The sequence below is a fragment of the Phascolarctos cinereus genome, unplaced genomic scaffold, assembly GCF_003287225.1.
Source record: "Phascolarctos cinereus isolate Bilbo 61053 unplaced genomic scaffold, phaCin_HiC Scaffold_2;HRSCAF=192, whole genome shotgun sequence".
Classification (NCBI taxonomy): domain Eukaryota; kingdom Metazoa; phylum Chordata; class Mammalia; order Diprotodontia; family Phascolarctidae; genus Phascolarctos; species Phascolarctos cinereus.
In genome coordinates, this window is record NW_027555625.1 from 270,702,671 (window position 1) to 270,715,602 (window position 12,932).

At 43.4% G+C, this 12,932-nt stretch overlaps 1 protein-coding gene across 3 annotated transcripts in view; it reads left to right on the plus strand.

Moving 5' to 3' along the window:
- The window catches only part of COL27A1 (collagen type XXVII alpha 1 chain), a 242,693-nt gene that overhangs the window by 136,142 nt on the left and 93,619 nt on the right, over positions 1 to 12,932 (plus strand). For all 3 annotated transcript variants that reach the window (XM_020965661.2, XM_020965662.2, XM_020965665.2), the window contains exons 25-27: positions 8,752 to 8,805; positions 11,856 to 11,909; positions 12,772 to 12,825. In XM_020965661.2, the coding sequence (XP_020821320.1) occupies positions 8,752 to 8,805; positions 11,856 to 11,909; positions 12,772 to 12,825 (162 nt within the window). The remainder of the gene's footprint in view (positions 1 to 8,751; positions 8,806 to 11,855; positions 11,910 to 12,771; positions 12,826 to 12,932) is intronic.

The window sequence follows — 12,932 nt, forward strand, 5'->3', positions numbered from 1 at the left end:
GGAGTTTAAGTGACTTTCCCAGGGTCCTACAGCCAGGATGTGTCTAACTTAGAACTTGAATCCAAGGTCTTCCTGGTTTTGAGGCCAGATCTCTATCAACTGTGCTACGTTGCCTTGAAAAATATCCTGTATTTATATAATGTCAGTCAGTAAGGATTTATTAAGCACTTACCATGTGCCAGGCACTGCTAAGTGCTGGTGCTTTCACATACATTCTCTCATGTGATTCTCACAACAACCCCATAAGCAGGTAGGTCATTATCTGCATTTTTATAGATAAAGGTTGGAAGGGGTGAAATTGCTTTTTTGTGGCCACAGGTCTAGGAAATGGCAGAGACAAGACCTAAACCAGGTCTTCAGACTCCCAGTGTAGCACTCCCCCAGTTCATTTCAATTCCATTAGATATTAGATGTTATCATGTGCTAAGCACTGGGGATACAAAGACCAAAATGAAACAGTCTCTGACCTCAGGGAGCCTACATTCTACTAAGAAAGCACATGTACACAAGTAAGTATAGGACAAGGAAAATCAAGGAGGCAGAGAGCACTGACAATTATGAGTCGGGGTGGGAGGAAAGACAAGGATTGAGAATGAGGAGAGAGCATTTCAGGCCTGCAAGATGACTTGTGTGTACGTAGGGAGACAAAGAATGGCAGGTCAAGTTTGGAAAACAGCTAGTGTTCCAGTCTGGTCACCTGATAGCTATGACTTTATTGGAGGCTCTAGCAAAGGCCTAGGGAGAAGAGGAAATAATCACTGGCTATGAGGAGGATCTGTGATGATTCATTTATCCAGACTATGCTTTACCCCCATGCCAGAGATATCAGAGACCTGGTTCTGGGGATATTTGTGGCTGGATCCAGATTGTGTTATCTCACTCTCTCCCAACTAGGCCCACTGACCCCTGAAAAGTAAAATCTCTCTGAGGTAAAGGGATTGAAGTGCTCCCAATATTTAGGCAAGACTTTAACTTTGGATGAAGCCAGGATAGAGAAAAGCTGCGTGTTTGTTTCCCAACTCTCACATATTGTCCATGTTCCTTTACCTCCTGGAGAAGCCCTGTAAGGCATCATTCTCAGGCCTGCGGTAGAGGAAAGGAGTCTCTGGAAGCTGACATCCAGGAGCCCTGGAAAAATTGTCAATGAATGGAAATGCCAGGACACAGAAGGGAGGAGGGAGGCCTACAATGTAGCACCTAACCGTTTTGCCTCAGTTTAGGGGTGGATTGGAGGGCTGATAGTAGGGAGAAAGAGCAGTTGAGAATTTTGAAATAATTCCAATGTTCTTTAAGCATGTTCTGGAGGAAAACTAAGAATTTAGAAAGGTCTGCAGGCACCTTGGTTTTTTTGCCTATTAGAATGAATTTTAAAAAGTAATCAGTGAATTTATTTTAATGTCACAGTAGTAATAGGCACGTGGGAAACAAATATATAACAACAACAGTAACTAGGATGTATATAGCACTTCATGGTTTGCAAAGTGCTACATACACACACACACACACACACACACACACACGCATATATACACACACACACAAAACATCTTATTTGATCCTCACAACATCCCTGTAAAATAGGTGCTGTTATCACCATTTTACAGAGGAGGAAACTGAGGGTGAAAGAAGTCATGACTTCCCCAGGGTCATACAGCAGTAAGTGCCTGAGAGTGGATTTGAACTCAGATTTTCCTGTCTCTAAGTCTAATCCTCTATCCCATATATCACCTATTAGCCTAGTATTGTTGTTTAGTCATGTCCAGCTCTTCTTGACCCTATGGACGATAGCATGCCAGGACCTTCTATTCTCCACTAAGCTCTCAAAGTCTAGCCAAGTTCATGTCCATTGTTTCCATGATGCCATCTACCCACCTTGTCCTCTGCCATCCCTTTTGCCTTTTGCCTTCAATCTTTCCCACCATCAGGGTCTTTTCCAATGAGTCCCGTCTTCTCATTATGTGGCCAAAGTATTTAAGCTTCAGCTTTAGTATTTGACCTTCTGGTTAATAGCCTGAATTAATTTCCTTAAGTATTGACTGATTTGATCTTCTTGCTGTCCAAGAGACTCTCAAAAGTCTTCTCCAGCACCACAGTTTGAAAGCATCGATTCTGTGGCACTCAGCTTTCCTCATAGTCCAACTCTCACAGCCATGCATTGCTACTGGAAAGACCATAGCTTTGACTATATGGACCTTTATCAGAAAGGTGATGTCTCTGCTTTTTAGTGTGCTGTCCAGATTTGCCACAGTTTTCTTTCCAAGGAGCAAGCCCAAGCAACTTTTAATTTCATGGTTACAGTCGTCATCTGCAGTGATCTTTGAGCCCAAGAATATAAATCTGACACTGCTTCCATTTCTTCTCCCTTTATTTGCTAGGAAGTGATGGTACCAGTTGCCAAGATCTTCATTTTTTTAATGTTAAGCTTCAAGCCAGCTTTTACACTCCCCTCTTTCACCCTTATCAAGAGGCTTCTTAATTCTTCTTCACATTCTGCCACCAGGATTTGCCTAGTAAATATTTGGTTAATTAAAGAGCAAACATCTTGACACTAAAGGTGTCCTTAATTCTTCCTACTAGTAGGTAGAGGAAATTTGGACAGAACTCAGGGTCCAATTGGATAGAAAATCCGCAGCAGCCTGAGATGGAGATGACAGTTTCTCTGAGTAGACTTTAACCACAGCTTGGGTTGAACCAAGGAATGACCATGACTAGGAGAGCACCATGGTCACACAACCAGTATTTGCCTGACTTAGAACTTGAACCCAGGTCTTCCTGGTTTGGAAGCCAACTCTCTATCAACCATGCCACACTGCCTTGAAAACTATCTTATATTTATATAATTTCATTTTTGGGGGGGGGTGGGCTAGGCAATGGGGTTAAGTGACTTGTCTAGGGTCACACAGCTAGTAAGTGTTATTATGTGTCTGAGGCCAGATTTGAACTCAGGTCCTCCTGAATCCAGGGCTGGTGTTCTATCCACTGCGCCAGCTAGCTTCCCTATTTATATAATTTCAGTCAACGAGGATGTATCAAGTACCTACTATGCCAGACTCTGGTGCTTTCACATACATTATCTAATTTGAGATATCTCATTATCTCAATATTTTCTCTGCTGGAAGATGTCACTTCATATCTTTATGAGGAGTTTGCTTAGGAATTTCTCCTAAGCTCAGACAATCAAGGGAGAATTCATCAAACAGAAGGAGAAAAGTAGTATTACTCTATGTAGCCTCAGCAGAGAGGAGCAGGACCAGTGTGTGGAAGTTTCACAGAAGCAGATGATGATCAAATGATCAGATTCTTCTGATGATCAAAGCTGTCCAATCATAGACTGGGGCTGCCTTAGGGAACTTATGAGCTCCTTCGCAGAAACATACATACAGACATACGATCAACCACAGGACTTTGCCTTCAGCCATCACTAGGTGAGTCCTGTGGATGTGACTGGAGCTGGCTACAATGCACCCTTTCCTGGATCCTTTCCACACACCCACCTCCAGCCGCAGGTCACCTTTCCCTCCTCCAAGACTGCCCTTGATGTCCATTTAGCTAGATTTGACCTAGATATAGTAAGACAGTGGGAGACAATCTGATTTGGTCTGGCAGTGAATGATCAGATCTTGTGGAATATCCCATGGAGATAGCCTAATTTCATCATTTCCCACAGTCGTTTTTGGGAGAGGCATGATGGCAGAGAAGGTCAAAACCCCCCAAATGAGGCAGTCATTAAAACACAAGTTATGGATAAACCCATTTCCTTCCCTTCTCCCCCACCCATCTTGCCTGAAGCAAAGGAACAGAGAGCTGCGGCCGAACTCCTTTCCGATGGGTTGGGGAAGTAGATGCTTGAGCCACAGGTAACCTTGGAATGGCTTCCTTAGCTGCCCCCCTCCCAGATCAGCCCAACCTCAACCCCTTCCTCTTCCCCCATTCACCCTGTCCACACTGTGTTTGCTCAGAGAGAGTGTTCGAATTGTGAGATCTATATAAATAGTTCACATTCTTCTACTGGAACAATGATGCTATTAATCAGAGCCGACCTGTGCTGAGTTGGTGGGCCCACTGATCCCATGTGATTTTTCTACAGTCTGTCCCCTCCCCTACTCTCAGCCCGTCAGTGTTTCAGGGCTGTGGATGGTGTTCCATATAACTAACAAATAGGCTGTCTGACTCCCCCAGGGGAACTGGGAGCATCTGGCTTCCTCGTGCTTACCTTGGAGCTCCTTGAAGGCAGGAACTATATTTTGCCTCTTTTTGTATCTCCAGTGCTTAGCACAGTGCCTGGAACATAGTAGGCACTTAATGAATGCTTTTTGATTGATTGAAACTTAAAGTATCACCCTTAAAGTAGGTACAGGAGTACAAATGAGAGGACGGGTTCTTCATTGCCCTGCCCTTCCTTCCCCTCCTCCATCATCTGTTGTTCCGTATGATCATAAACACGGAGCTCAAAGGGACCTTAAAGGTCATTCAGACCAAAAGTGCTTAACCTTCTCTGGTGTCATAGACTCCCTTGGCAATATGGTGAAGCCTATGAAGCCCTTCACAGAATAATGCTTTTAAATGAATAAAATAAAATACATAGAACTACAAAGGAAACCAATTATACTGAATTACAGTTATCAAAATATATATTTTTTAAAGTTCACAGATTCCAGGTTAATAATCCGTGAGATCTATCCCCTTATTTTACAAATGAGAAAGTTGAGGTCCTATTACTTCTAGGATCAAAACCAAATTCCTCTATTTGCCATTTAAAGCTCTTCACTGTGGTCTCCTTCCTGTTTTTCTAGTCTTCTTACACATTACTACCCACTTTCTATTTCCAAGCCTTGGTTTTCTCATCTGTAAAATGGGAGTAATACTTGTAACACTTGCCTGGCAGGAGTAATGAGACTATATACATAAGGAACTTTACAAGCCTTAAAGATCCCTATTAATGTAAGCTAGTAATTTTTTTTTTTTGGACTGAACCTGTGATCTAAACAGTGGAGGCACCTCTACATGTGGAGCTTTCTCTACCAAATGCAGATCTGGCACCTTCTTTTCAACTTACAGTGTTAGAGAATTGTCATTTATTATTATTTATTATCCATTAATGGCAAGGGGTCAGGACCTAGAGTGGAATTGCTCCTGTTCCTGCTCATGCCCTAAGCAGGAGAAGCTAACAGGGTCATTGAAACCAGGTTCTTAGAAAGAACGTGAAGAATCCACAATCATGGCAGCCTTGGCTGGGAGATTTCTGCCCCAGCCCTTCTAGTCCTTCCAGGTGTTTTCTGGGGTGGTGTATTTAGCAACTTGCATGCCACTGGGCTGGCCCCAGGAGGCCTTGACTGTATGAATGCTATTCATTAGGATTCTGTTTGAATTCTTGTTAGAGCTTTATGACCTGTCTGGGATCCAATACCCAGTAACCCATAAATATAAAGTAGCTATGAAATTCTGCTTTTCCTCAGCCAACCTGGCAGGGAGTAGCCCCTTAGCACAGAGCTTCCTTGATGCGCTTCCATGGGCATTCTTGGTATGGGGCCCCATGGAGAGTGACCATCTGTCCCCTTTTGAAGGGAGGGTCCTTTTTATGGTTAACCCTTTTGCCATAGGATCCCAAGGAGTCATTGGCAGAGGTGGGTGGAGGGGGACGGTCAGAAAACTTGTTTCCAAAAATAAATGATTGGGAATAAGGATAGAAAGCAGCCATCCCTACCTAGGAGAAGTCCTATGAGTGCAGAGCAGAAGCCTGCTTTCAGGGTCAGGGAAGTTTTTTTTCCCCAAAGCAGGCAAGGAAAAATGTTTTTTAAGGGGCAACATGTTCCCTTTTTCCATATTATAAATGTCTCAGGCTATAGGACCATGTGCCTTTTTCTCACAAGCATCCCCATTCTGTGCTTTAAAGCACCCACAGAAATCAGACTTTTAAAAGAAAGCCCATTGTGTTGATTGGAATTCTTAAGTCTTTTAAACAAATGTTTGTTTTTATAATTTCGTTGTTATAGAAATTATTCTTCAGGTTCTGCCCACTTTACTCTGCATCAGTTCCTAACAAGTCTTTCCAGGTTTGCCTAAAACCGACTCTTTTCTTCCTATCTTAGAGCACTCTGTTATATTCGTATGCCATAATTTGTTCAGCCATACCCTACTTGATGGGAAACCGTCTTAGTTAGCAGTTCTTTGCCACTACAAAAAGCTGCTATGAATATTTTTGTGTGTACGTGTGGGTCCTTTCTCTCCTTCTTTGATCGCCTGGGTGGTATAAGTTTAGTAATAATACAGGTAAGTCAGAGGGAACGTCATATATTTGCGGAATGTCTGAGTGGGAAGGGACTTTGGAAGGCATCTAGTCCAATCACCTCATTCTTCAGAGAAGGAAACGTGATAGAACAAATAACTTGTAACAAAGTCAGACTGCCAGTAAGTGATAGAGCTGACAGGCACGTCCAGGGTTTCCTAGCACAAGGCCACTAAGTTAGTAAGTGTCTGAGGTAGGATTTGAACCCAGGTCTTCCTCATTCCAAGTCTGCCATAGCCAGTGCACCAGGCAGCTTCTCTATGTTCTTTTATTGTATTATTTATGATACGACGATGTCTCTTCTTTTGTTTCTGGCATGCATGAATAATGTGCTGATCGTTGTTGTAATTTAGTCTTGTCCGACTCTTGTGACCCCATTTGGGGTTTTCTTGGCAAAGATGTTGCAGTGCTTGGCCATTTCCCTCTTCGGCTCATTTTATAGATGAGGAAACTGAGGCAAGTCATTTAGCCCAGGGTCACACAGCTAGTAAGTGTCTGAGGCTGGATTTGAACTCAGGTCTTCCTGACTCCGAACCTAGTGCTCTACCTGCTTTGCCACCTAGCCACCCCATGTGCCAATACCAACATCAAGGGCTTTGTGTTGGTTCCTTATAGCAGCACTGTTCTTCTATTTCTTGGCATTGAGGGGGGTTGATTGGCTTCCCTGAAAGTGGCAGTAGGTAGAGGAGGATGTCTGAATTGTCTTGGGCTTTCTAAAGTGGGGTAGTGTTTTAGAAAGCCTTTGTTCCATATAGAAGGAAATAAATGTGACCTGGCCTGGGGCACACTAACATTGAAGATGGGATTGCTAATTCATCTCTGCTGTTACTTCAAGTGCCATCCAATTCAGTGGATAAACCAGGGCTAATACTCCATTTGCATATAGTGGGCATTTGATAAATGTGTGAATTAAATTAAATTAATTTAATGTGAAAGAGTTTGCACTTCTAGGAGAGAAAAGGCTAGAAAAGCTTTTCAAAACTTTGTGTCTCCCTCCCCCAACCCCACACATACCCAGTGCATATAGCAAAGTGCTCTGTGCTTTACAAATATCCATTGAATGTCAAATGTTCTTTCTGTATTTGGTAGCAATTTTATGCCCTCTTAAAACCTCCCTTTGGATCGTGGACATTAAACCCAAGAGTTAATCGAATGGTTGGTTATTTAATGTTCCTCTAATTAATCTGTCAAAAATACATCAGGGCAGGTGACTTCTTTTTCTAAATGGGCACAGATCAGTATCATTCACCTCTTGCCAAAATTTGGTAGATTAAGAAGCAGCTCTTAGCATGTTTTTAAACCCATTCTGCAAAAGAAGTCATCAGCTGAAAATTGAATCGCCTCCTCTACCCCTAAAGCCATTTTTGCAAAATTCCATCAAACCTCATATTGTATTCTCCTTCAAAAGAGAAAGCAGGGTCAGCTAGAAAGGGAATCAGATACCCTAGCTTCTAGTGCTGGCTGTCTGTATGACTTTTTTTCAAGTCCCTTACACTCTGGGCCACAGGCTTTCTGTCCCAATCCTTCCCCCCCCCCTCAAAAAAAATGGGGGTAAATTTTGAATCCCTGCCCATAGGGAAGATGAACCAATACCTCCTCACCAAAGCTGCCAGGGAGGCATTCTTAGAACACAGAGTAATTTTACCATGGCAGTTAAAATTTAAAAGAACACCAACAATTATTATGTGTTCCCTTTCAATATAGAGAAGAAGAAAGGTTTGCAAAGATAGCAAAAGTTCTCAGATTTCCAGATTTCAATCAGCTTCCTTGGCTTGGGCTGTGTATATTCATGTCTTCGTCCAGACCCAGGAGTTCTTGGTTTCTTACTTAGTAGCAAGTAGTTTCTTACTTAGTAACAAGGAGACACAGAATGCGGGAACAAAGTCCTAATGGAACCACTTCTTAGGCTATCTTTTCCCCTTCTTCTCTGAATTGTATTAGAACAATGGTATCAAACTCAAATAGAAAAGGAGGCCAACAAACCCTGTATAAGGATCCATTAGAAAACCACAGATTAATATTGTCTATGTTCTATTGTATTTTTATTTATTTTGTGAAATATTTTCCAATTATATTTTCCTCTGGTCTGGGCAGTACTCAGTGGTGTTGGGGCCCTCAGGTTGCTGTGTGTTTGACACCTCTGTGCTGGAGAGCTCCGCTGTTCTGGCCACCTTCCCGGACCCATCTTTGGGGTAGGCAGAGGGTGTGCAACTCACAGAAACCCTGACACTCCATCCTCCAATTGGCTTAAAAAGCTGAACCAGCTGGGGCGAGGGAGGCTAGAGTGGGACAAACCCTCCTGTCTCCAGCAGTGCCGCTGCCCTCCAATAATTACTGTTCAGTAAACTAGAGACACTTGGAGAATTCAACTCAGGGAAAAGAAAAAACCCACCACCACTTTTAACAGTCCAGTACATCCCCAAATTCACTTTCTTTCCTGCTTTTAAAAAAAATGTTTCTCATAGGGCCTGATGGGATTTATCGGTCTGGTCGGAGAGCCAGGAATCATCGGAGAGAAGGTAGGTTGTATTTTAAAAAATAAATAAAGGAGTCTAGCACATTTGGGGGTGGGGGAAGGTGATGGAAGCTGCTGTTTTAGGAATTTAAAACCCTGTCTCAGTTTACTCTTAGCTCCGTTGTTCCTCGTCCAAAGACCTGAACAAGCTCTGTTGGCAGAAGTTGCAACTTGGCATTTGGGGGCTAGGGAGCGAGCTGTCAAAGGACCATTGTCTGGTGTTCTCCATGGCTGCCTTGTATTCCTTTCCTGTCTTCCATTCCCTTTGGTGCTTAACTATGACTCCCTTCAGGACCACCTGGCTTCCCCTGCACACGTCCAGGCTCTGCTCACTTTGTCTTACCTACCTACTCTGCTTTCTCAGGGCCATCCAGAACCCTGAGGGCTGGTTAATAGGACCAGAGTGGTACAGCCACATGGGCCTCAGTCTGGACTCCTTTGATGCATCCATCCATTTGCTTGCATGGTGCATTAGGTAATGGATTTGGAGTGTGATCCATATGTCTTGAGTGGATTTGCTTTCTATCTGAAAACACTTCATTGAGTATAAAGCTAGAAGAGATGCCCATTTCCATTTCCTGATTCCTCAAGGAGAGAGGATTTATTTCACTTCGGCCCACCAGAAATCTATTTGGGAACGTGGTACATTAATAATATAATAACTAACATTTATATAGCACTAACTACTAAGCACTTTACAATTATTATCTCATCTGAGTCACTCAATAACCTTGGGAGGTAGGTGCTATTATTACCCCCTTTAACAGATGAAGAAACTAAGGCAAACAGAGGTTAAGCGACATTACAGATTATCATTGCCACCCCCCAGTCCAACACAGATAAGGACTATTACCAGTGTAAACACAGCCTGGTTCTCCAGGGGTCACAGCAGCCAGGATAGTATCTGCTAGCCACAGATCTTAGTTCTTGAATAGCTCTGTGTTCTCTAAGGATTCCAGAAGCTCCTGTATGGGGCAGGGCCACTTCCAGAGAGGTATCCCTAATATCAGAGATGGCCATCCACACAGAGGCCTAGCTATTCCCAGTGACAGAATCCTGGGCCCAGAGTGAATGCTAAGAATATAATGGGCTTATTGAAAACAAGGTCAGTCTGTGATGTCCCTAATGGGCAGAGTCCACCTCTTACACACTAGCATCCCACCCTGCACAAAGCTCAGTTCAAAATAATTTTTGGTGTAAACTGCCTATTTGTTGAGTAGCAGCTGATCAATCGATCAGCTCCTCAGAATCCAGTTCTTGCTCAGGCATCCAGGGAGTTGGGGAAAGAGTGGAGTGTGTTACGGGAGGAGTAAAGAGATAGGAAGGGTGGGAAGGGAAGGAAATGCCTTCTGTTGACACATCTGCCTCTGTAGATCCAACCCAGCCCAAGCCAAACTTAAACCAGAACCAAATGGTACCAAATAGCAATCAGAAGGAACAATATAATTAGCAGTTCCTTAATCAAAACCATCTCTGCTGAAGGAAAATCCCCACTCGTGTGTATGAGGTGGCTTCAGAGGGCCACTTGGAGACTCTGGCCCTGTCTAGGTTAGCATGTCATTCAGCAAACATTTTGGAGCCTCTGAAGGACAGTGCCAGGCTAAGCTTTGGGGGAGCTAGGAGGATAAATAAGGCCATCATGTCTTTTCTCAGAGAGCTTATCATCTAAGGCTACACAGGTAACAATAGAAGGCAGATTGCAGTGAGGAGGGGTACAAATAGTGCTTTGAGAATTCTGTGGAGGGAGAGATCATATCTGGCTGAAGTAATCAAGGAAGACTCATGGAAGAGGCGGTATCTGAAGTCTGAGTAGGATTTTAAAAGGAAATCAGAGAGGAAACATTTCAGGCAAAGGGGATAGCATGAACAAGATATGAAAGTGTATTTTCAGGAAAAAGTGAATAATAATAATGATGAGAGCTGAAGAGCTGGATGTATTCATATCATTTCATTTGATCTTCACAACAACCTCGGGCTATTAGTTATTCAAGTGTTATCATCCCCATTCTACAGATGAGGTGAATTTACTAGCCCAGGGTGCCCCAGCAAGTACCTTATAGATCCAGCATTCCATGCCAGGGCCTTTGGAATACATATCAAAGGTCATCCCTCTACCCCACAGCTGCTTCCTGCTGGTGGGAGGACAGGGTACCTGTGGGTTGGATTTAGATTATGAAGGGCCTTGAATGTAATCATTATCCAAGCATATTGAATGATAATGGGGAGGGAAGGCATCAGCGATTGCGTGGATAGATTGGGATTGGGGAATTTTGTTGTGCAAGGCTTCCTAGAGAAAGTTGGCCTTGAAATGTCATATAAAGGAGGGAAAGGATGACGTGATATTAGGCAGGAACGTTGTTCAATGCCATCAATGGGAACTTTATCCCAGTAATCTCATCCCAGGCCCATATCTCAATCTGGAGTAGATACATCTATGGCTGATGGCTGATGCTGAACATGATTAGGTGAGAAGCTGATGTGTGAATAGACAGGAGCAATTAAACCGCAGGACAGCAGACATTCAGATGTATGGCAATTCCCATAACAATCCTCCCTCTATATCTTAATGATAATAAACTAACATCTATAAAGCACTTTAAAGTTTGCAAAGCACTAATTACACTTGATTCTCATACTAATTCTGTGTGGTAGGTGCTATTGTTATCCCCATTTTACAGATGAGGAAACTGAGGCTGAACAAGGTTAAGTGACTTGCCCAAGGTGACACAATTTGTAAGTGTTTGAGGTAGGATTTGAACTTTGAGAATACCTTGTGTCCTTTAAGACTCAGCTCAAGTGCCACTTTCTGATCCCCAGCCTGCTTTCTCCTCCCTCAAAATCACCTAGTATTTATTTTGTGCCTAGTTCATGTACTGCTAGTTATGTGCAAGTGATCTCTTCCTGATGGAATGTTAGCTCCTGAGGGCAGGGACTTTTCACTTTTGTTTTTGACCCTCTCTGCCTCGCATCATGCCTGGTACATGAGGTGCTTAATACACGCTTATTGATCAGTTGATTCCTACGCACTTATTGATGTTTTCTCCTCTGCTGAAGGGTGGCCGAGGTGCAATGGGACCACCAGGTGCTCCTGGAGCCAAGGGGTCGATGGTAAGGAGTAAGTCTGCATTCTCTCACTCTATCCCCACTCTCTCTTTTTCTAAAGTGCGGTCTGACCATGTCACTCCCCTACTCTATGAACTCCAGTGGCTCCCGATTGCAACTGCAGTCAAATAGAAGTTCCTCTGTTTAGCTTTTAAAGCCTTTCACTACTTGGCCCCAACCTACTTTTCCCACCTTATTGTTCATTACTCTCATTCCTACATTCTCAGCCCCAGCAAAGCTGACCTTCCTACTGGTTCTCACATAACACTCCATGGTGGTCCACCATGTTTGGTATTCATTCCCACCCCACTTCTACCCCTTAGTTTCCTTCAGATCTCTGCTCAAATACCTTCGGCATGACCTTTTCCTGATCCTTCCCAGCTGCTAATGCACCTTCCAAATTTACCTCATACTGAATTTGTGAATATTTTTTATCCACCTATATATGCACATGTTATCTCATCCAATAGAATGTAAGCTCCTTGAAGTCAAGCACTGTTTCATTTTTGTTTTTGTCTCTCCCATGAACTCCAGTCTGATAGTTCCACCTATAAAGTAGATGCTAAATAAATGCTTATTGTTTAATCTATTGTCTCTGGGAAGGTAATTCTCGTGTCATCCCATCTCCTCCTCTTTGCCTTCTTCTCCTCATACCTCAAATGGATGCTTCAAGATCCTTCCATTCATCCTTCCCATCATTAAAGAGGAGAGAGCTTAGGGTTCCCAGGGACCTGGCCTCTTGACCCGTGACCTTGATGCTACCTTAGCTGCAGTTAATCAGGTTAGCTGAGGGCAGGGCTTGAAGTAAAAAAAGCTTTATTCCTATGAGCTCATCACAATTATTCCCCTTACCCCTCTGTCTTTCTAGGGTCATCCCGGGACAACAGGTGGAGTCGGAGATCCTGGAGACCCAGGGCCCCCAGTAAGTACTATCCGAAGAGTAATACCTGAGCAAGGACCCACTTGGGAACGCTGGCTTTCTAGTCAGAGGGCCTGAGGTCATATCCCACATTCTCCAGTGCCTGCCAC